This window comes from Antennarius striatus, chromosome 2 (genome assembly GCF_040054535.1).
Source record: "Antennarius striatus isolate MH-2024 chromosome 2, ASM4005453v1, whole genome shotgun sequence".
Classification (NCBI taxonomy): domain Eukaryota; kingdom Metazoa; phylum Chordata; class Actinopteri; order Lophiiformes; family Antennariidae; genus Antennarius; species Antennarius striatus.
The window spans coordinates 24,192,393-24,216,413 of NC_090777.1; the positions used below are offsets into that span (position 1 = coordinate 24,192,393).

Here is a 24,021-nt window from a genome sequence, read left to right on the forward strand (position 1 = left end):
CTTTCGTATTTGTTAGGTATTTAACTAAAGAGATGTTTAATTGTGTTTCCATATCTTAGTGGACAGACTGTCATGTCGACAAATCACATAAACCCAAGCATGTCGCGGTGTAGCTGCATTGCATCGTTGTTTAGCTAGAGGGGGTAATCGTGCTGTCATGTTTTCGGCGCGCTTTTGACATTTACGCCTCCACGATTGAAACCAGAGACCCCGGCGGAAGGGAAAAGGATCTTCAGTACACCGGGGCGATACCTCTGGCTGTTATCGACACTGGCGGATGTTGATGTTGACCGGTTCCGAAAGAAGTACACGTTTTACCGTTTTTTTTCTTCAGAAGTCAAGCTCCATCTTGGAACAACATTGGTAAGTAGCATGTTGCTATGTGGCTTAAGCTAATTAGCTTGTCCGACAGGATCTGTGACGTTTCCACGGGAGAACTCCTCCGCGACTCTATTCTGAGCCGATGTGCATTCAGCTAGCCATGAACCCACGAAGCTAACATCAGGCAGCTAGCAAATGATTCTGTAAGACTTTGTTGTTAACAAACTGGTGGATTTTTTTTTATCTGTTATGCTAATACTGCTCTTGTCAGGTGACATGTGTCCACGGAGTGGATGTTTTGTCATCATAGTCTTTGGTCCGAATTTTATCCCTCTGGATTTCAGATTTTAAATGATTTCGAAATATTTTGGAGAGGACCTGTATCTTACTTTATTCTTAGTTAAATGTTTAGAGGACCTCGTTTGTGGTCTAGAAAGGACGATTTAACCAACTTCACATGTCTCCGGACAGCGGATGGCTTGTATTCCCATCTTCGGTCAAAGAACAGGACATGAGGAAACGGGGGGACTTCGCCCCACCCAGTCAATGCGGATGCTCATTTTATTGTTGCTCCATGTTGATCCCACGACTCGTTTCTGGAAGGTGTTTGACTATATGATGCTTCATCTGTCCGTTATAGTTACTTTAACCAACAACAACTTCAGCTATAAGCTAATACGGAAGAGATTTTTAATGTAGGTTGATGTTGTGATGTTGAACAGTGACGTGTCAAGACCAGCATCCCACTTTCACGACGGCCTGTCAAAGTAGAAGCATCAAAAATAACAGTCTGTACAAATTACGTTATAAAGAGTCTCCGTTTAAAATTGTATAAGGGAAAATATTTAGTTATAGGTCCACATGGTTTGATCAACTTTTTTGTGTGACAATGCAATTTGTACAATACATCCTTATACTGGCCATTGCTGCGTGTTTATTACATCACCACCATGTTTTTGATTTTCACTTCAGGTTCCGGAGTGATGGCAGAGGAGTCCTGAAGGTGTCCCAGTAGAATATTTCTTGTCGAGTTCCTGGACAAAGATGCTTGACGTGGATGCGGACCCAGCAGGCGAGGCGGTGGAGGGAGATGTAGAGGCAGAGATGGGCAGCAGAGACTTGAAGGCCGAGGTGGTCCGGCTGACTTTGGAGCTGCAGGAGGCCACGGAGGAGAAGCTGCAGGCGGCCCGTTACGGTCTGGTGGTCCTGGAGGAAAGCTCTGCTCTCAAAATGAAGCATCGGCAACTGGAGGAGGAACATGAAGCCCTCAAAGGGGAGTTACAACAGCTCAAAGAGGTAAGAACATCCAAACCCTTCAAGTTTAAGGCTTGTGACGTTTTTATTTCAAACCATTTTACTTATTACTTTACATCACTATGCAACTACTTTTGTATGTTTTTGACATTTGAATTTTCACATTTTCAGTTGGCATAGCAGGATATTATAAACAAGAACCAACACAGTAATAAATGTCCTTTTGTTGTTTCACTTGCATTGCTGTTGGACATAAATGACTTTCATTCACATGACATGGTTAACAAAAACAGAAATATGGCTATTAATATATGAATACGATGGTCTAGGAGTGGAGCCGGTAGTCCTACAAATATGTTCTTTGTGTGACAAGTGGCCCTTTCTAGGTATGTGATTTCTCCTTCAACATTTTTAGTAATACCAGCGTTTTGTCATCATAACAGTTCTTCTGCAGCTTGTTGTACCTTTAGTCAAGATGCTTGTGATGACATGCTGAGTCAGTTTTGCTCTCACATGACATTTTGATGCTGGTAGAATCAGAGGGGAAAGACTATGACATGATTAACAGACTTCCTTCACAGCATATTTATCACCATGTACCATTCTTTTAATCCATCAAAATCTCTTTGTCCATTTTAAATTGATTTTGGGACTCTCACCATTGGGGATTAAATGAGATTTGCTCTGAATAACCACAATTCAAAAGATCAGACCGATATGCTACAACTCAGATTTTCATGTAATCCAAGATTTGTATGGATGATTTGAAATCAACTCTTGTTGTCTGAATGTTCAAAAAAAACTGGGCTTCCCAGTGTTTTGAACAACACTTATGAGAAATCAATTTATCTCTTTTTATTCCCCCAAAAATATATAAATGGCCGGCAATGTAGTTGTTCAGATCAAATCGTGTAAACGTTATAGTCTATCTTCACTACAATTAACATGCATGTAAACCATGATAAGTAATTTATTGTTTATTTTATAGTTTATTTTATAGTTTATTTTGAAGGTTGTTTGTAGTTTACATTGAAATGTAGTGGTGTGTGTGTATTACTCAAACAAAACATTGTAGCTTCGAGCTATATTGACTGCTGTGGATTGGAATGGAAGATATGGCATGGCTGCAAAGCATGTTTAACTAGCTAACTAATATTTAACTACCGGTAACTGCTCTCTGTTAAGAGTCGTCAACTTAATAAAACACCACTCCTCCATTGACAGTCCTCATCAGACACAGTGTTATTTTCAAATTAATGATAATCCACTTAATTTTTTGAAAAGGGGAGTATTGCAGACTCGTTCTCTAACTGTTGTTAACCAGTACATTACGTGATATTAGTACTGTTATATTTGGAGTTAAAAGTTTTTCCTGATTTGATGCAGACAGACCAGATGGGGCTTGAAGGTATTGAAGGGAGCAGGGTTATACCGTTCGTTTATGTAAGAATGTAATCCTGTAAAACTCAATCCTTTAATATTGGCAGATTTAAAAAACGCTTTTGTTTTTACAGACCTGTTAGAATTTACAAATAAAAATAACTAATATACGGCTTCCACATATTTTACTATTTAGCTGTACTGTATGTATGCCAGGATATGGCTAAAGCTGGTCCATCTCAATGTTTTATAACCACGTATCGAGTTAAGCTCTTTAGGTCTGAAGGGATGTAACGGTACCAAATTTCAGATTTTATAATCTGTGTAAACCTCATTTCTCGGCTGTTTACCTTCCCAGGCTTTGACGGCTTCTATCCAAAGCGCAGCAGACTCCTGTTGTGAATTAGCACAATTATGTAATCACAAGAATAATGTTCAGTAGAGCATGTACACTGGCCTGTTCATTTCATTTAACACCTTACTTGACAGTTCTTCCATCAGGGGTCACCGATGCATAATGGGTTACGGATTATGGCAAACAGTGATGCCTGCTCCTGCAGTGTAATGTGTCAAAATTAGAGTTTGAAATGGTAAGAAAGGTGTTTTTAAGGTGTCTTTTTAGTAAAGATTAAAGCTGATGTTTGTTTGTGATGTCCATTGTTAACAATGTCTGAATTCCTTGCTTTTGCCTTGCCCCCGTAACCTTTTTTTTTGTGTCTGTGAAGGCATTTGCAGATTCTGTGAGCAGCCAGAAGCGAGCAGCTGCTGATGGAGAGTGCCGGGAGGAGAGTTTACTGCAGGAGACGGCCACTAAGGAGGCTGCCATGGCAACACGCATGGAGGAAGTCCAGGCAGAGCTCAAGCAGGCACGCCTTGCTCTGAGCAATGCTCATGCAGAAATCGATAGACTGGGGGTGTTCTCCAACCAGCTGAAAAAGGTTTGTCGACTCTCCCAGGACACTTTCATACTGGTGTGTTCTACCGCATGATACCAGTCAGAAGTCATCAATGATACACAAAACTGAGCCCAACTCATCTGCGGGGGGTTCATTTCCAATCATTTGTAATTGTAAACTTGACGACTGCTTGTGTTCTACAGGAGTTTGAGTGTCTGGACGCTGAAAAAGGCCACCTGAGGGACGAAATGAAGGAATATAAAGTACGTGAAGTGCGCCAGTTGCAGGACAATGCCGAGCTAGAAGACGAGAACATTTCTCTGCAGAAACAGGTGTCTGTATTGAAAGAAAACCAGGTCAGTCATCGCAAGCTGATTGTGCATTTCCAGAATTGATTGTATTGAACTTATCTGAATAAATATGCTAATCATGTATAAAAATGTGAAGATATGATGATTTTTTTTTCACATTACCAAGTGGTTATTGTTTTAGTGCATTGCTTAAACAAAAACTGCTTTGCATACAAAAAACTCTGCTAATCTCTCTCACATGCTTGATGGCATAACTTCACAATTGGGATTGGCCAGTTTAGAAAAGGCTGAGCTAGACTGTTTTTTTATTAATTTATTTATTAATTTATTTATTGTCCATAAATGTATTAAAGAAATGCGCTAGCTCTGAAATTTAAGGTAAAGTTTGGATTGTGATTCTGTTTGATTGGAGGTTGAGTACTTTCTGTTTGTGTTTTAATGTGAACATGTGTGATTGCAACATTAAAAACGCTGAACGTACCCACTAAAAACAAAGTGTACCTTTCACGTCCCAAGTGTCAGCCTGATCCCTGCATTAGGTGCACTTCCTGAGGACGTTACTGCTCTGCTGTCCATGACTCTTAAATGAGGCCTGTTGGTGTTTCCTTGATCCTTCAGTTGATCTTAAGATAAAAACTTACATTAACCTTGACAGTTCTTGTTGTCAGAAGCCTGTTTTTGGCTTTACATGAAAACAAATTGATGCCATGTTATTTATTTATCTATTTTCAGTCCATGATAACTTAAAAATGTCTATGCCAGTTGTCTTGATTCCTTACACTTAAGCATTGAATGCATTTATGAGCTTGTTTTTTTACTGAATGGAGCACATGTGTCCCCTATTGTTTCACAGGTTGAGTTTGAATCGATAAAGCTGGAGCTGAGCCAGAAGAACGACGAGCAGGAGGAGCAGCATGGTCAGCTGGACGAGGCGGAGAGGCTGAGGGAGATCGCGGAGAGGCAGCTGGAAGAGGCCCTGGAGGCCCTGAAGGAGGAAAGGGAGCAGAAGAACGCTTTGCGTCGAGAACTCTCTGCCCTGACTCTCAACCCCTTTGATTCTGTCGGGAACCTGGAGCTCCACTTGGATCAGCTGGATGACAGTCAGGAGGACGACCAGGGAGGAGAAGGAGGCAGGGAAGGAAAAGGAGAAGCCCAAGACGGCGGTATTAATAACGGTCCTCGGTCTGCGCCCGGTTCTGCGGATTCTAAAAGTAACGGCCACATCCGTCGTTACTCGACGTCACGGAACAGTGACGTCTTCCTGCGTGCTCCGGCCTCGGGGCTCGTTTCGGACCTCCTGAGTGAACTCCAGTTTTCAGACAGTCAAAAACTGAAACAGCAACTTCTACAGGTAATCGTCACTACAGGCTGCCCAACTTTTAATCACATAGTGTAAAATATTTTACTTCTAAGTCAGACATGCTGATTCAAGGTGTTGTCATACAGGTTCAACTGTTACTTTAAACTGGTGAAATGGGGGGAGGGGGGTTGTCTGCTGCTTCCTGCTTTAAACCACATCCTCTGTGAAAGATTGGGACTGTATGAAAAAAAAACACCCGGCACCAAATTTTACACTCTTGTCACCGGGGCAATTTAAGCTCCTCCCCACTGACAGACATACCCATGAATAAAGGGTACTTAAGAAAATGAAGGACGCCTCGAGCTGTCTCCGTCTGAGGGAAATACATTATTCACGATGCACTTACTTGGGGGGGGGGGGGGGGGGGGGTTGTGTTAGGAAGAACCGACCCACCAGATGTTAAATGGGGTCAGCTGCCAGTTTACATTAAATATTCATAAAGTGTGAAGGTAAGGTTCATGTAGAAATCCCGCAGAGAACTACCTTTAGTTTGATAAGAATAATCATTGATGTGTAATAGCCTGTTGTTGAACGGCTTGGAGTGATAGGAGCAAATTTAAGATGGATGTGTTCAGTTATTTGAAAAAAATTTTTTTTTTTTTAAATTTGTCTGTGCTTAAGGTGGAACGAGAAAAATCTAGTCTGGTCAACAAGGTGGAGGAACTGCAGATGCAGCTGGTGATATCCAAACAGGCCCTCAATCAGCAAGAGGACAAGGTTGGATCTCTCACCCAGCAGCTGAAAGCTGCACAGGGCATACAGGAGAACAGCGAGGAGACGGGTGACAGAGGAGATGATAAAACCGAGAATGGAGAAGGTGGAGATCCGGCCTTCGACTACGAGGTGGACACCAAGAGCAAGGAGGTGTTGGAGGCGCGCATGCGTTCGGCCAGCGAAGAGCTCCTGAAGCTGCGGGATGAGCTGTCTCAGGCGGGAACGCGTTACAACGTGCTGGAGCAGAGATACAAGCAGGAGAAAGATCACTGGAGGTCAGAGGCCCAGGAGCTGGCCGACAAGATCCGTCAGTGCATCAAGTCCAGCAAGCAGGACCAGGAGCGCATCAGCGAGTTGGAAAAGGAGATCGGAGCCACGAGGAAAGTGGCGAATGATTCCGAAGGGCACCTGAGCGTCGCCCAGGAGGAGCTTCTGGCCTTCTCCGAGGAGCTGTCCAACCTCTACCACCACATCTGCGTGTGTAACAACCTGACGCCCAAACGAGTCACCCTGGATTACTATCGCGACGGCGCCAGGGCGAGTGCGCGACGATCGCACTACGTCTACGCCCAGCACAACTCTCAGAAGAAGCCACGAGCCAACGACGCCTTCGTCTCCAAAGCTTCAGCGCTGCAGTTCATGGGGGAGGTGGACAGCGCGGGAGCCAGCGGCGACACTCCCAGCTGTCCCGGATCCCCCACACTGGATTTCAGGGACCCTTCAAATGTCCGCAACTTGGTGGCAGTCATTCGATGTCAGATCAAACACCTCCGGGTAAGTCAGCGCTGCTTATCACACGTGTTTATTTATCGGCGATACACTAGAGGCATTTATGTGACGTAGTTTAATTCACAACTTAAACGGCGGCTCGATTTCTGAAGGAAGAGGTGATCTCCTTTCCTCCTCGGCTCAGACGGTCGGATGTAGCGGAGGTGCTTTTGTGTCTGTTCAAATCCAACACCTGAGACAGGCCTCGCTGACACGTGTTTGGGTTTGAATGGATTGGATTATCAGGGATCAAAGTTGAGTTGTGGATTCCACTCCAGAGAATCCTTTCAGAAATCAGCCAGGAACAAACCTGGAGTAATGCAGTACATTTATACAAATGATTTAAAACACTCTTTTCCACGCCATGGGAAATATTTATTCCACATTTAAATATCAGATTAATTAGCCAGGATGATGCCCCACAAATTTGATCTCACTCGGTCATTTTGTACGACTTCCTGTGCTTCTCAGGTGGCGGTGGATCTTTGTCGTCAGAAGGGCGCCATGCCTTACTCGGGGTTGAGCAGCAGCGGCGAGGCGGAGCGCGATGCTGAAAGCCTCCTGGAAGAAGTGTTGAAACTCAAGTCCCTTCTCAGCACCAAGAGAGAGCAGATTGCTACCCTCAGGACTGTCCTAAAGGCAAACAAACAGGCAGGTTGCTTCGCATGCCCCAAAACAGCTTCCTTTTGTTTCCATTGTTTGTTGTTGTTGTTGTCTGATGAAGATCTCGCTATAGTCAGCATTCTGTCTGGAAACTGATTGCTGATGAGTCACCAGAACTCGAAGCGCCTTGTCTAAACGGGCGTTGGTGCTCACACAGTCCTGCACCTTTTTGTTAACTCACGATGACTCATGATCATTTCTCATTCCTTTCTATTTTGCCTCAAGCACTGCGTGACCTGCTTCAGTCGTAGCCTCAGCGGTTTCTGGCACACACGCCTCAGACACGCACACAAACACTAAAAGCAATTTGTTCGACTGAGCCGCAACCTGAAAAAGCCACTCCTCTTAAAAAACTGCGAGATCCAGCCCCACGTCGGATACTGGCGCTATTCACTTACGCTGCAGAACGCGACAATAAGAAAACAATGTGGGTTTGTTTGGGGGTTTTTTTTGTGTGCTGAGTTTATTGTCGCTCCACCACGACTGTGACGTCAATCTGTGTTGTTGATTTTGAAAGGGCGCTCGTCCAACGCCTCCTCTGGCACGCACACTACAGTGTTTTCATTCGTTTTACAGATCCTTGTATTTGCAGTCTTACCACGTGTAGAACTGTTTTAAAAAGCAAAGGAATATTCTGTAAAGCTAAATGTTTAAAAAAAGAAGAAGAAGCTTTGCCTGCTTCCCATGTTTTATTTATTTAAGATAAGATAATCTTTTTATTTTGTGTAGGTTTTTCCAGATTAAACGATGCAGCCTGTTGGTTCCTCATGCATGATAACATGCATTATAACACCCTATTTTGACTGTTGTCGTTCTTTATTAACTCAGACTGCAGAGTTGGCACTATCTAACTTGAAAACCAAGTATGAGACGGAGAAGAGCATGGTGTCGGAGACCATGATGAAACTGCGGAACGAGCTGAAAGGCTTGAAGGAAGACGCGGCCACCTTCTCTTCACTCCGAGTCATGTTTGCTAGTCGGTAAGGTTTTTTTTTTGGCTATGTCATTAAGTCAGTTAAATTTTATTTGTCTCTTGAAAGTCAATTATACACAAGCACATAAATTAGTTCATCGCCTGGCTCCCTTGCACCTGTTCATGCTTAGTGATGGAGCTGTTTTTGCGGTACAACCTTTGCCACATCTTGTATAATAAGCTTACCACTCTCATCACGCTTGAGGACAATCCACCAGTTCACGTGAAGATTATGGACCACATGCTCTGCCTTGTGCCGACAGAGGGAGGAGGGGGGGGGGGGGCACAGACAGATTTGCACTCATCAACCAGCTCACCATAGGGAAAGAGAAGATGACGCTTCGCTTATGACTAACCTCTTAGAATCTGTTGACCTGGATGACCAAGCGGAGACATTTTTTTGCATTAATGGCTGAACTATTCTTTCCCTTATGTTCTTTTTATCTGTTAGTCAGAAAAGCTCCATTGACGTGTATTTGTGCGTCTCGGCCTTCTCCAGACAGCTATGAGCTGGCATTTGATTATCCCTAAGAGGGATTGGGCGAAAGGCGGTGGTCAAGGCTTCAGATTACTCTTTAAAATTCAGTTTTGTGTAGCCATCATGTGGCCAGCTGAGGCAACTGCAGTTTCAAACATATTCAAATGAACCCTGTTTAGTTTCTCTCAACTGATGAATAGTTATTAAATGATTCATTGAGGTGCTGTGATTTTGTTTTCAACAACTCATCAAATTAAAGTTCTGGATTTTCTTTTATTTGACATCAATAATAATGAATTCTTTTGCTAACGCAAGAAAACATAACTGGTGGGAGGATGTGATTTGTTAACGTCTGATGTTTTAACAAGCAGTTTATTAACATCAATATGCACTCAAAGTTTGTGTGTGTCTGACTTTGTGCTTTGATTTGTTCTCGCCTGCTTGTGCATGCTGCATGTTTCCTGCGTCCCTCAGGTGTGACCAGTACGTCACCCAGTTGGATGAGATGCAGAGGCAGCTGGCCGCAGCCGAGGACGAGAAGAAGACCCTGAATTCTCTGTTACGTATGGCGATACAGCAGAAACTGGCTCTCACCCAGCGTCTGGAAGACTTGGAGGTCCCAATGTCTCCCCACAGCTTAAATAGCAGCCCCCGCCGCTCCCGGGCCAAAGAGCTCGCCACCAAGTCAGGCCGGGCTCCACGGAGCCCCCGAAGCAGTCCGGCTCGCCCCCCGATGAGGAGCAGTCCGCGGGCTAGCCCGGTCTTTGGTAGCAGCGTTCCGGCGATGGCCACACACCACCTGCGAAGCCTCACCCGAAGCCTCCACACGAGCCCCGTAAGAACGCCTTTCTCTATCTGTCCAGGCAGCTCCGTTCAGACAAACGGCCCCCCTCCCAGGGAAAAAGGTCTCCCCCGGGACGCTACCTTCATTAGAAGTCATAGTGTCGGTGATGTTTTCAACATGGCATGTAGTCACGGTTGCTCCCCAACACGTAAAAGCTCCACCAGTTCAGTCAGCAGCGAGTTATCGGTGAAAACACACGTCGGCGATTCCAGAAAGGGTTCGTCCGCCCGGAGAGCTTCAGTCCCTTCACGTCAGGACACCTTCATTAAGACTCGAGTCGTACCCGCCTCCTCAGCCAGACAAAAATCTTCTTTGTTCGCGTCATCCACTGATAATCTAACCGCTTCTAAAGGTTTCTGTGTGCATTCTAACACATCTAAAGCATGGGGTGAAAACAAACAGAGGCCTGAACTAAACCCAAGCATAGATTCTTCTGTAAGAAAGAAACAGACGGGTCACCGGTCTGGTTCTGTGCAAACAGGAGCTGCGTGCTGCAACACATTTCAGTCAAACACGACCACTTCTCAGGTCAATGCAAAATTTCCAGGCGTCCCGACAACAGCATCTCTGTCTAGTCACAAGCCCAGGATGCCCGCAGCTTGTAGAGAGTCGAGGCAGAGGTCGCTGACCTCCACAAGTCGAATCGCTGACGAATGTCACGCTTATGTTAGTAAGAGCTCTGGATGTAAACCTCAAGGCACACCAGCCAGAGCCAGGAGCTCCCACTCTAAGCCGTCTCGCAGGCGATGAGATAACACAGCAAACAGATCATGGAGTGTCCCACAATGCTTTGCATCAGTTCATAGTGTCATCTGAAGTGAATAACGTACTGATTTGAGTTGTCCTGTTTGTAAAGGCGTCGTTTCGAATTTGTGTGATCCGAACATTTCCAACGACTTCAAAGCTTCGAACATCAAAATGTATTTTAATATGACAGAGTTAATTGTCAGGAAAGTGTCCAAAATAAATATTTACGACCTCAGTGACTTAAAACAAATTTAGTTGTGTAAATCATTCATTGGTTTCAAAGAGAATTATTTACTTAACTATTTATATTTATTAGAATTTGCATCGAAAACCCAAATTCACACAAAAAGTAAAAAAAATAGGACTTTGAATTTTAAAACCCGGACTTGCTTATATTTAAATATTCTTATTTATATTTCTACATTTTAATGCAAATTCAGAAATTACATAATACAATAACTGAACAAAAAAAAAAATTCAGTTGTTTAAAAGATGACTATAAAATTGCATTTTGTTTTGAACATTTGACGATCATTTTCAAATTCTTTGATTTCTTTCGATATGTGTTTTATATGTATAATTTGCTGGACTTTCCTTTGTTGTATTAATCAGTTCATCAAAATTATTTACGCTCACCTGCTTTCACTTTATTTTTGTATGTGAACTAAACATATTTCTGTCTCTGTCTCACCCCGTCTCTGTAGCGCTGAAACACTTCGTTCATTACCCCCAACCCCCTTTTCTCCATAAGGATCTGTCTTCATGTTGACTCCCCGGCTCCCACCTCCTCCCCTGACTCAAGGCATCCTGTCCATCCCAGATACGATGCAACATTCCCCAGTCTGCACACCATGGATCAAAACTAAAAAAAACAAAACATCTTTCATCCCGCCGTCTCGGTTTTTCTGCTCGGAGCGGAGAAACCTGCATGCAGCCCGGAGGAGGATGAAGAGACAAATGTGCTGCTCATTTCTCTGTGAAGTCATTGATTGTGTCTTGTCCCAAATGGATCCAGCCTCCATCTGCTCGTGTTCAAAGCTGTGTGTTGTGGTGAACCATCAACAGTATTTGTCCCAAACCCAGAGACGTTTTGTTGACTGTCAGACTCGAGTCCAGGCTACAATCTGTCCTAAAGCTTGGCTCTGCCTCTTGTCTGGAATGTGTCTGTGAGCCGTAAGATCACAGGTAACAGTCTTGCTCCCTTGTAAAGTTACCTACAGTTTTTTTAATCCTATGAAGCGTCCGATCCTGTCTTTATCAACCACACCCTTTAACCGTAGGCCAGTAAATAAGCCATTTCCTTGATTGGCATAGATCAGCCATAACCTCACCACCTCAGGTTGAACACAGCGTGATCAGACACAAGATTTCGGAAATCTCGAACATGCGTCTTTGCGAACTATGCAGACCAAGTCGGAACAGTGCGTGCACGCATCCGTCTGTTTATTAAGGATCAGGGTTGGTTTTAAGAACTTGATTAGAAGCGTTGGGTTGTGATTATTTTGCAGCAGCTGTTTCTCATCTCCGGCAAAAAGTATCTTTTTGGAAGTCATCAGGGAGGATGCTGACTGGCACAAGTTTTTGCTTTGGTTTATGGGTTGTAAAAAGATGCAGTCGCTCTAAAATTTCAATCCAATGCTAACTTTTTGGACCATTTTCATTAATCTTGATCCCATAATCACGACAACAGCTCCCATTGTGCGTCTGCTTTTCTTTTTTCTCTCTCTCTCAAACAGCTAAGCTTGATGTTCCTTTTTGTCTTTCACCACTTAAGATCGCCGTGCTTTTGTGTGCTTCCGAAGTAATCATGCTCTGAAGAATTAGTGTAACCCACGGGAAGCCAGTTTCCTGTTTCCGTGGCTAAAAAGCGTACGTTGTTTTCATTTCAGATTGCTAATAGTGCTAACAGGCTGCGCTTAGGGTTGCTTCTTGAAGACAAATAACGGCCCGTAATTTTAAGGAAATGACACATAGTTAAAAGTGAGACCAAGCTTCCAACATGACATTTAAAGGAAAAGAAAAGAAAAATCTCTTGAATAAATTTGTATGTTGATCACTCCATTATGATTTATAGCTAGTGTAGCTAGTTGTTATTGCTGCAGCTCTCATGCCAGGACAGCAGAACAAATGCTAACATGAACACTGATGCAACGCTTTTTAATCTCAGATTGAATTGACATGAGTCTTTTTTAAGCTGCTGTTTGAAAAACACGCCCTGCTGATTTATTTTTACTTTAAGTGCCTTGGTTTGGATCTTCTCCTTTTATGACTTCACTTTCACTTTATTTATAGGCCAACATTCAACACTGTAGAAGTAAGTTTTTTGAAGGTATGTCACTGAAGGAACTTGTCCAATTCAGTTTTTGCACTGAAGAAAGTGATCTCTCATTTTGGTAAAAATATTTTCACTTTCTGGCTAACATGGTCAAATGAGCGCGTTATCGTTTGATGTTTATGGTTATCAGTATTTTATTTTGAAGGACTGTTACTGTAAGAAAATTATGAAGATCAGGAAAGTAGAAATAATGCATTGAATGTTACAATAATGTTTTAAACTTTGATAATGCCAGTTTTTGACCTGCCAGGGAATCAGATGGACTTCTCATTAACCCTAAAGTGAAAATGTTTTAACATTATGTGATGTGACTTTGAAGGTTGTAAATGGATTTCTTTAATTTATTTAATTCACTCTGTGCAGATGTGTTTTTAATTTAATTAACATTTGTATAGTATTTTGGCTATATTTATGGTCTTCATCATGTCTAAATTGTCCTGGAAGGTAACATGCACACACACACACACACACACACTGTAAAATGCATTTGATGCTCTTCTTTTTATGTGCATGCCAGTTCCTTTGATTGACCTGTGAACCACTTTTGTCATGAAGAATAAAAACAAGCCAACACTGTTCTCTGATGGAAGTCTGTTTTATATCCAGAAGAATAAATCACAGATGTTTGGTGTCCATCTTCAAAGAACACAGAACTCAAACTCTGTTTGAGCTGTCTAGACTGCATTAGGCAATTTTACAGCAGTTTCCTGTTTGTCTTCAAGAAACCAAGATGATGGAAAGTAGTAAAACTGGACTAAATTACGTGTTTCAAGGGCTCCACCTCAAATATGCATATGTATTAAATGGTACAAAAGACAAAATATCAATGAAGGGCCACATTTCTGCATATGCTGTACATAGTTTAAGATATTATGCTTAGTTAACAGCCAAGCTGTTTGTTTTAAAGTTCATTCATTCAAAGTTTTATTTAGTAAAGACAAAGTATCACAAGTACAAATAATTGTACTGTAAAATTGGTCTTCTCTAAAAGGGATGGGATTATAATTATTGATCAACTCACTATCATATCAGTACGTGAGGCTAATGTAGTCGAACTGATCCTAATCAGTCAAAAAGCTCAGCGAGGGTTTAATTAAGCTGAAAAGTACTGCACATTGTCTCTGGATGGAATTTGCTAAAACAGGACAAAGTTGGTCAAAATTCGCTGCTTTGACCAACTTTGGCCACTTGGTGGCAGTAGTGTCTAACAAATGAAGCCACCTCCTGTTGAATTTCCTTTCAAACACATGTCTAAGCATCTTTTTTAGATAAGCAAACAGTCTACTGTCAACAAATACTAATACAAACACATCTGATAGCACACTTTATTTGAAACTGCTGATGCAAGTTATGAACTAACTACTTGTGATGTTCCAAATTTTCTAATTTTATTTCATTTTAATATGCCCATAAACAATAATTTCAGTACTCACTGCCTGTTTTTTCTCAATTTAATTCAAATGATATGGTGCATACAGATTTTAAATATTGATGATGAATACCAGAGAGAGAGAGACAGAGAGACAGAGACAGACAGACAAACTCCAGTTTGCAACTTGACATGCGGTTCATGCATCTAACACTTGAAAATGGGTGGTATAAAAGCAAAAAATAAAACAAAAATCTGGCAAGATCATTTGGACATCATTTTTTTAAATCCCTGTTGACAAATACAAGCAGGCCTAGTTTTTTTTACACAGTCCAGATATTATATATAGTCTTGTCATGCTTATTTATGGAGCTAACCCCTTTCCCTACTTTGATACAATAAATATTAAAATCACAACAGCGTAAGATGATGCAGACAATGTATCTGGTAAATCTTACTGTTGTTGAAATGCAACAACGGATTACTTTTCAAGCTACTTCTTTTAACATCTGACAATACTATTTGTCAATGACTAACTTAGTGACCAGCACATCAACATCAATTCATTAATCATTAATCATCATCACTATAACATGGCGCGCGCGCACACACACACACACACACACACACACACACACACACACACACACACACACACACACACACACACACACACACACACACACACACACACACGTGAATTCCGTCCCAGCAGGTTACTGTTATAAACTACCCCAGTGTTTTTCAACCTTTTTTGAGCCAAGGCACATTTCTTTGATTGAAAAAAATCCCGTGGCACATCACCAGCTGAAAATGTGAAAAAAAGAAGAAGCTTATATTATAATGTCTTGAATAGGAATCAAATAAACACAACGAAAAAAAGTACTTTATAATCTTTCATATTTATACTCACTCAGAGTTTCCTCTCCTGTTGTTTTTCCTGGCAAAGCCCTGCAAAATAGAACGTTTTCTCTGATTCTGTCTCCATCTACAAAACGCACATTGGCCAAGAGTTGAGCTTTCAGGGCTCTCTCCTTTACCTTTGCGGTTTTTCTCATGAAAGTTGCCTGTTTCTCCGTGTCTTCACGCAGGCGAACAAAATACTCCACATGTTTGTTTTGAAGTGACGGGTGTTTCGTTTGGAGATGGCGTTTAGGCTTACTTGGGACCACAGCACCGTCGGAGAGCTTTTCACCACATACCGAACACAACGTTACATCTCCGGTAAACGTATACCCAGATGAACGATGGCTTTCGTTGTATTGCCTCCCGCCAGAAACTTTGCTGGACGTCTTTGCTCTTTCTTTTGATCTCCACTCATACTGGAGCCTTCATCTGGATCCCGGACTTTGTCCAGGGTCCAGTTCAGAGTCTGAATTTTTCCTCTTCAAAAACTCATCCATCACTTTCACCGTCGTTCTGTTATCCACCTGTCGCTGCACCCATGCGTCACTAATTCAAATGTCTCCAAGCGCATGGTAATTAGCTACCCGCTGCTGCTGCCGCCTACTGGTATACAAGAGTACTACATGATTATTCTGCCAGGCGCTGGACCGCACAGGCACACAAATTGGATAATTTCCCACGGCACACCTGACAATATAGTGTGCCGCGGCACAGTGGTTTAAAAAGACTAAACTACCCCATATTAATCCAATCACACCCTGTGTCAGTCACCTCTATATTGTGATGTTATTTTCTCATTTTCTCTGCAGTCCATTGTGTTTTGGTTTGCCTGTTATGGCAAAGATCACCACAAAAGGCTGATTCCTGAAATACTGTACAGAGTTACATAGAGGGATCTGGTAGATTCAGGTAAGTGTCCATTATTGGTTGTTATCCCTTCTAGAGACAGGGTACATCAGAGGGACAGCACATGTTAGAGGTTTTGGAGATAAAGTCAGAGAGGCCAGACTGAGATGGTTTGGACATGTCCAGAGGACAGATAGTGAATATATTGGTAGAAGGATGCTGAGTTTTGAACTGCCAGGCAGGAGACCTAGAGTAAGACCAAAGAGGAAATTTATGGATGTAGTGAAAGAGGACATGAAGGTAGTTGGTGTGAGAGAAGAGGATGTAGAAGACAGGGTTAGATGGGAGGTTATTGATTCGACCCCTGACGGGAAAAGCCGAAAGGAAAAGAAGAAAAAGAAGTTGGCCAAGATAAGATGATAAATTAGTACAATTTCATAAACTAAATTACTAGTCCAGATCTGATTCTAGATATGCTTTTTACTTCACAGAACTTGTTCAGAATCGATTCAAAACACCATCAAGTCCACATCTACTCGCACAGATGACTTCAATTACCAGAGATCAGCGTCTTGGAACGCCCCTCCAGGCATTCCACTGTTCTGATTGGCTGCAAGGCCGACTGTCTCTTGTCTGAGTGCCAGTGGGCGGTGCTAGTCTGAGGGAATGTGTACAAGACCCAGCGTGACACTGCAGTCGTTTTTGTGATTATTTGCAGCCGCAAAGATGTCGGTGAAGGCTGTTGGTACGGCGCTGACGCGCATGTTGTTGACCGGAGGGAACCGGACTCCACCTTTCATGCCGTCTGGAAACGTGAACAGACTTTCTACTTCTTGCAGGGCGTCAAAACAGCAGAGCAGCGAGGAGCAAATGAGTGTTTCGGACAAGCCGAGTGGCGGCGAGCCGTCACCCGAGGCGCTCAACACGCGCACGGCTGGCGGAGGGAAGCCACCGAAAGAGCCCGTGGGTGCTCCTGGTAAAACTGGTGCGAAGAGACGGTCATACGTCTCCACTCCCCCGGACCAGAAGTCTTACCTGTGGGGTCGGCACAAGGACTTGAAGCGTCTGGTGCACGGTAAGGAGTGGGTTATTCGTCCCCGGGTCCGCCCCACAGAGCGGTATCTAAAGAACTACCCACGTCGACGGGTCACCCCGCTGCCAGCAGCCGCTAGGTTTAGCAAATTACTCCCTATCTCAAGGGAAAGAGTTCAAGTTCATCCACGATAATCACATTTTATGATTAATTTAACTGGGTAATAACTGCACTTGGGACATCTGTGGTCAATATTCTGCAGTTCTGCTATTTTTGTTAGCTTAAACTTAACGCAAGCTAATAAAAACATTAGCATTGCTACTACTGTATGTGTTATCTTTCCGTTCACGATAAAAATGTAGATGTTTGTCTTTGCAAAAAACATGTATTCTTTACAATATATTATGTGCAATAATGGAAATGAGCATCAACAAGTTGAAAATAATTTAAAATATATAAAAATCATTTTAATCTCATTAAACCACCTTTTTTGACGCAATAATAGAATCGTGATTTATATTATTATAGCTTGCGTTCAGGTTTGGTTACTGGAGCAAAACAATATCTGACAATAGTTCTATAAATTGGACTGTTTTACCTCTTTTTCCTGATTTAAGACTTTTTAAACACGATAAACAAGAACTGAAGTAGTGTTTATTCACATGAATTTTTTCCATCCGGTTTGTACCATAATTACAAGATGAATGGCAGCTGAGTCTGGTGGTTGGTTTTATGCATTTTTTTCCCCCAACAAAAATAAACAGAACTTTCAAGTTCTAAAAATGTGCCTTTTGCTTTGTAAGGACTAAAATTTTTAATGTTTACATTTCCATGGTGTTCATGGAGAGCATGGACACAAGCTTGCTTTTTTTTGAACTTTGTTCTGCATATGCACACATCACAGCTTATATATTGGGTAAAACTGAGTTGCATTGAGATTAAGTATTTTTTAAATAAAAACCTTGTCTTCACAATGTTATAAATTCAAGTAAAGTATAATTCCAAATATTGGAGATTTATAAAACTGAAATGTGAGGTTTTTCATATAAATTACCTCTATTTGCTGTCTAGTGTTTGAAGCATAAAAAATGTGAATTTTACATGCAAAATTGCAGCCTGTGTTGCAAAGCGAGTTATTTCATCAACTTAAACTTTAAAGTGATCCTAATATGAAGAATAGAACATGTGCAGAATAACTGGGACAACTTTTTTCAAGTTAGGCACTTCTGCACAGATGCAGTCTCATATAACTGTCCTGGGTCAGATGGTAATGATCATCGGGTTTACTGGCAACACTTGGGAGTTGTTTTCAGTAAACGAGCAGAGAATCACTGTCAAATTTGAAGACGGTACATATACATATATTTGCATACATAAAAATTCCAGTTATCTGCAATGTTGCACGGATTGTGAATTTTATGTCAAGTAACTTTTGAAAAAATTTGACATCCTCTCGAAGTAGCCTTTAAATTTCTCAAGCTTTTTTTTTTTTTTTGTTGACCAACGACATGAATGCAACGATACAGAATAAAAAAAACAAATGGGTGCGCAGACCAACAACACAACCCTGTGGTCATATTCCTCCTGCAGCATTAGAGGCCAGCTCCCTCGGGAGCAGATTGTGGACTGTTTGTTTAATCTGTGCCCATCTGTTAGCGGCATGCAGCGCTTGACAAAATATTAGCCACCAAAAAGAAAGTTTAAAAATAAACCGTTTCAACAGGTTATTTGTACTGTTTTCATTCAAGATTTAATAAGCATGTGGGCTGTCCTTTTTTCTTTTTTTTTATAGCAAACTGTACAAAATGTTCTTTTGGATTGATTTAGTTTAGGGAGGGGTTGCTTTGTATTGTATAACCTCAGGACCTTGACAGACGTGCCAAATTGCAAGAAGCAGTGGAATTACTCATTTCCTTCCCAGAGGTGCATAATCAGCAGGTTTTTTTCCTCACAAATGAAGCCTGGCATTTAGTTTTCTGTCTGTTTTCAGACCTGATCCCCCCAGGAGCGTGTCACCCCCTCAACGCCTCCACTATCTATGCCAACAATGAGGTGAATCTGGATGAGGTGGACATATACGGCTTCGATTACGACTACACTCTAGCGCTGTACTCGAATGCGCTCGACGAGATGATCTACAACATGGCAAAAGGCTTCCTAGTGGAACATTTTAAGGTATGATTTGTAATGTATTTTTAGTGACATTAAAACTTCATTTAGGGGTTATTGAATTTACCCTGTTCTACTTGACAGTACCCCAAGGGCATCAGCAAATATGATTACATTCCCAACTTTGCAGTTAGGGGGCTCCACTATGATATCCAAAAGGTAAACTCGAAGGAAAGAATTCTGAGTAATTGTTGCTTTTCTTTCCTGTTCATGTAATCACAATTTAAAGTCTTGCTTTCACTAGGGTCTTCTGATGAAGATGGATGCCTTCCATTACATTCAGTCAGGAACAGTGTATCGGTAAGAGTCATTACTTTATAAACTGAAATTTTAGTATTTAGTGCCTTGGTTTTTTTCTGATATTAAAGTGTTTTTGAGTTTTTATGCATTCATGTATGTTTGGTGTCCCCAGTGGACTGAGCCCTTTGCCAGATGAGGATGTCCTTAACCTCTACGACGGAACTTTCCATGTCCCCCTGCTGGAGGCGAGTGGCTTCTATGGAAAGGTCAGGCAGGACTGTTCCTGTATTGCAAGCAGATATCTGGGATTGTATTACCTTTCATGCTTTTCTTTGCGTAACATTTTATTTTGCACAGATGGGGAAAGCTCTACTGAACCTAATTGTTTCAGCACTTATAATCTCTTCCAGCTTCTCACGAACAGGAATATGGTTCAGGATTAAATCTATAAGTGTCCCCAGATATTTCAAGTATCCCTCTTTGCATGGCTTTATTATTACATAAGTCGCCGTGTGTTCAACCCTGCAATCACACTTGTTCTGTTGACTCAGCTAGTAGGCAGTGTTCCTGTCCCTAAAAACCTGACAGCTCTGAGTGCGTGTCCGACAAAGCGATTTGTTCTTGATGCACTCACAGTAGCAACAAGTAGAAATCTCTTTTGAGCCTGTCGGCCATAAATAAGACTTGAGTAGTTTTCAGTTCTTCAGTTCCTTTAGCAGGTGGTATGCCTCTCATCTCTAATATCTCCTTGAGACATTCCTATCCAAAATACAATTAGTTTGACTCTAATTTGATTTGGGGAAGAGCTGGATTTGGTGAAAGTGGATCCAAATGAGATTGGGAAATTATTTGTAGACGCACAATTTCCATTACACACAAAGTTGATGAACGTATACTACATTCCACTTAAAACAAGCAGATGGAATTGAGCATTAAAATGTCTTTTTTGTCACAGGGACCAAAGATTAAGCAGTTCATGGACATATTCTCCCTCCCAGAGATGACTCTCTTGGCTGTGGCAAATGATTTTTTCATCACAAACGATATTGAATATGATCCGATTCACCTGTTCAAAGACGTCTCTGTGAGTAAGACCCCCGGGTCTCATGGGTATGAAATGTTACACCGTGTTTTTTTTAAAGTTGTGGCCTTAACGCTGTAGGTCATGATGAAATACACTGGTTTGTCTGTTTTGAGACACATGATTCTTTAGCTGGGTGCTCAGGAATCTGCAGAATCCTTCTGTTACTCCTCCTGATTAAAAACTCTTCTTCAGCACTATTATCATGAAATGCTCACTTTAGATTAGAATAAAAGCCATAAAGTTGTCGAGTGAACCAGATCTGTCTCCTCTGTAACATTAAATCCACAGGAAGCTATCGGCATGGTTCATATCAAAGGCTACATGTACAAATGGATCATGGAAGATCTTCGTGAGTCTTTTTTTTTCCTGTCAGTCAAGCTCAATGCTACCCATGAAAATATACCCACCCCTTTATCTTTTCATCTTTTTAGCAAAATTCATCCAGAGAGGAGAAGAGACCGATGCCGTTTTACATCGTTTGGTTAGTCATGGAAAAAAACTTTTCCTCATCACCAACAGTCCATTCAGCTTCGTGTGAGTGTTTCATCTATCCGTCCCCCAAGCTGGACTCGTATGACAAATACAAACGGTTGCTGTTCTTATCATCCCAGAAATAAAGGAATGATTCATATGGTGGGAAACAACTGGAGAGACTTCTTTGACGTTATCATTGTACAAGCAGACAAGCCTCACTTCTTCACTGACTGTGTCAAGTGAGTGCATTTTTTTGATTCAGGAATACTATATTTAGTAGTTTCTTCAGAAATGTCATTAATTGTCACTTCTCCAGGCCTTTCAGAAGACTGGATGTTAATGGAGACCTTCAGTGGGAAAAGATCAACCGTTTGGACAAAGGACAGATCTACAAACAGGTCTGTTTTACTCCAGGCTATTCTTTTCCTTTCAATGCGGAGTGTTCTCCCGGTGGGTCTCAATCGATCAAACAAAAAGTTTTGTATTTTTCTTGTTTTTCAGGGAAACCTGTTTGACTTTCTCAGACTGACGGGATGGCGAGGCTCAAAGGTTCTTTACTTTGGCGACCATCTTTACAGTGACTTGGCTGTGAGTGTGAAAACATGGGGATGCATTTCAATCGTGTTGAAACTAGTGTTGAAGCCCGTTATAAATTGTTTGTTGTGCATGCAGCTGTAAACACATGTAACTCGTATGTACAGATTTACTCTGCCAAATCCTTTCTTTGTTCATTGAATTAATTTAAAATATTCTGTTTTATTATTTAAATCTTTTCCAAAATGTATAGGAATGAAGTGAAGCAGCCTGATGACATGAATAAATGCAGTAAAGGAATTATTAAAATTGGCTAAATCACAGCAGTGTTTAAATTGGATTTGAAATGAGCTAAAATAGAAAGCATTATAAACCTGCTTGTTTAAGGCCTGTTGTATATGTTTGAGTTGGTATTCTTTAAAGAGGATTTATTGTCACATGTAAAAGCACAAAATGAGGAATTCCATGAGGGGGGGAAGCTGGTTGTTTCTGCTGAGTATTTTGTCCTTCTGCTTATTTTCAAATTGGTAATTATGTGGTTGGATGGGGCTGGGTTATGTCAACCCTAAGACCAAATATTTTGCTTTGGATTAAATTTGCATATAGTTTTCCACTGCTTCTCACTTGCATAAAGGTAACATTCATGCTAATCCTTACTGGATACTTCAGGGTTCTATAGTTTGTCATTACACATGCTTGCATTGCACCAAACTAGTTATACTTGTTATTGCAGGACCTGATGTTGCGCCATGGTTGGCGTACGGCAGCCATAGTTCCTGAGCTGGAGCCGGAAACCAAAGTGGTGAGCACAGACCGGTACTCTCTGAACCTCACCTGGCTGCAGGCTTTAACCGGCCTGATGGAGCGTCTGCAGGTGAGACCTTCATTCCAGGGTTAAAGAACAGCATGGACACACTGAAATCCTATGACATGACATTTATAAACCGCTGAAGTCCAAATGTTTTATGGAAAACATTGGATTGCGAAATGGTGAACAACAATATCCAGTGACTCGTTTCCAATGATTTGTCATTGTATGTATGATGACATGTTTACAAAGAAAGATGCCAAGAAAAAGTTCAGATTATTCCGTTAAGCTACTGGCGTCTGTGTTTTCTATAAATATAACCAAAGTTGAACTCATAACTTAAGCTGTGTCTGGTGTGGATGTGAAAAATGAAAACATTTTTTTACTTCGAATCCTATCATAGAATATAAAATATATTCCAAGTATGACAGTGTTTTTATAAAATGTTGTTTTTATTTAACCTAGACACATCGTGACTCTGAGTCCAAACAAGTTTTCCAGGAGTGGCAGAAGGAGAGAGAAGAGCTCAGGTGAGGGCAACACTCTTGGAGCACTTAAGGTTTGAGTGTTTTCGGCACTTCATACCTCCACCTACTTACACAAAACTGTTGTAGTTACTGCTGAAATGCTATGGTAGGCATATAAAACGGGATGCTATAATAATGTGCACATTAGCTTAAGCAAGCACCCAATGATTCATTTTTTCCTCGCATTAATTGTTCAGTAATCTAAATTGTAATATTTTGTAATATGTTCTGTTGCAGGTTGATGATGAAAAACCTGTTCAACCCTCAGTTTGGCAGCATCTTCAGAACGTGTCACAACCCCACCTTCTTCTCCAGACGGCTGTGTCGTTTTTCCGACATCTACATGACCTCCGTGAGCTGCCTTTTGAATTACGACCTGTCATACACTTTCTACCCCCGCCGGACCCCTCTGCAACACGAGGCTCCTCTGTGGATGGACCAGCTTTGCACTGGCTGCATTAAGAAACCGCATTTGGAGGAGATGTCCTACATAAGATGAGAGCTGTGCTCTCCCCAGTGACTGTTAGGATTTTAGGTCTGGTAAACACTTGAGAATGACGGAGGATTTCTTGTCACATGGCGAGGTTTCTCGTTAAAGCAGTTGACGCACAATTCCCATCACAATGTAAAACAAACATGTTCTACACTGTGACTCACTTCCTTGATGAAGCCACTAGATGGTGCTGTACAGTTTGCTATCCCTTACGTTTCAATCCATTTGTGGTATCATTTTGACACATGGGTGCTGCCTGAATTAATGCTTTATTCAGCTAGGGGATCTTGCTTGTAATATGAATTCACTCATCCTCAGTCATGAAGTTACGCTTTTAAACTTTTATGGTGTGGGATGGTGATGAACTGTTTGTTTAGGCCTACATTTTAAGTGGAAATACTAACTACATTGAAGTACTGCACATTTTAAATTTTAATAAAATTTGACAATTACATGTTGGTGTTATTAATGTAGCCACAAGAGGACACAAGCCA

General features: G+C 41.6%; 2 protein-coding genes across 3 annotated transcripts; both read left to right on the top strand.

The window, feature by feature from the left end:
* Positions 1-206: 206 nt before the first annotated feature.
* Positions 207-13,639, top strand: zgc:162200 (uncharacterized protein LOC558638 homolog). Of its 2 annotated transcripts, none has more exons than XM_068324531.1 (10): positions 207-363; positions 1,294-1,617; positions 3,681-3,893; positions 4,055-4,207; positions 5,016-5,513; positions 6,144-7,010; positions 7,476-7,655; positions 8,496-8,647; positions 9,593-9,953; positions 11,414-13,639. In XM_068324531.1, the coding sequence occupies exons 2-10, from the start codon at positions 1,366-1,368 to the stop codon at positions 11,417-11,419; spliced, it is 2,682 nt and encodes an 893-aa protein (XP_068180632.1). In that variant the 5' UTR covers positions 207-363; positions 1,294-1,365; the 3' UTR covers positions 11,420-13,639. The 2 variants fall into 2 exon arrangements, with proteins under 2 accessions (XP_068180632.1, XP_068180640.1); XM_068324539.1 differs by lacking the exon at positions 207-363 and adding an exon at positions 397-524.
* A 3,203-nt stretch (positions 13,640-16,842) lies between these two features.
* On the top strand, positions 16,843-23,979 carry nt5dc2 (5'-nucleotidase domain containing 2). Its single transcript, XM_068331121.1, has 14 exons — positions 16,843-17,240; positions 19,189-19,373; positions 19,452-19,526; positions 19,612-19,667; positions 19,780-19,873; positions 20,563-20,691; positions 20,980-21,040; positions 21,123-21,225; positions 21,303-21,404; positions 21,482-21,563; positions 21,667-21,753; positions 22,433-22,573; positions 22,973-23,037; positions 23,272-23,979. The coding sequence occupies exons 1-14, from the start codon at positions 16,892-16,894 to the stop codon at positions 23,531-23,533; spliced, it is 1,791 nt and encodes a 596-aa protein (XP_068187222.1). The 5' UTR covers positions 16,843-16,891; the 3' UTR covers positions 23,534-23,979.
* Positions 23,980-24,021: the final 42 nt, after the last annotated feature.

What these genes read in the sequence shown, in the direction of transcription:
- zgc:162200 (XM_068324531.1), top strand. Translation starts at nt 1,366, where the DNA reads ATGCTTGACGTGGATGCGGACCCAGCAGGCGAGGCGGTGGAGGGAGAT. An exon ending in TCCTAAAGGCAAACAAACAG is followed by an intron (nt 7,656 to 8,495) that starts GCAGGTTGCTTC and finishes TTATTAACTCAG; the next exon opens with ACTGCAGAGTTGGCACTATC. An exon ending in CGAGTCATGTTTGCTAGTCG is followed by an intron (nt 8,648 to 9,592) that starts GTAAGGTTTTTT and finishes TGCGTCCCTCAG; the next exon opens with GTGTGACCAGTACGTCACCC.
- nt5dc2 (XM_068331121.1), top strand. Translation starts at nt 16,892, where the DNA reads ATGTCGGTGAAGGCTGTTGGTACGGCGCTGACGCGCATGTTGTTGACC. An exon ending in TCCTAGTGGAACATTTTAAG is followed by an intron (nt 19,374 to 19,451) that starts GTATGATTTGTA and finishes TCTACTTGACAG; the next exon opens with TACCCCAAGGGCATCAGCAA. An exon ending in AAGGAGAGAGAAGAGCTCAG is followed by an intron (nt 23,038 to 23,271) that starts GTGAGGGCAACA and finishes GTTCTGTTGCAG; the next exon opens with GTTGATGATGAAAAACCTGT.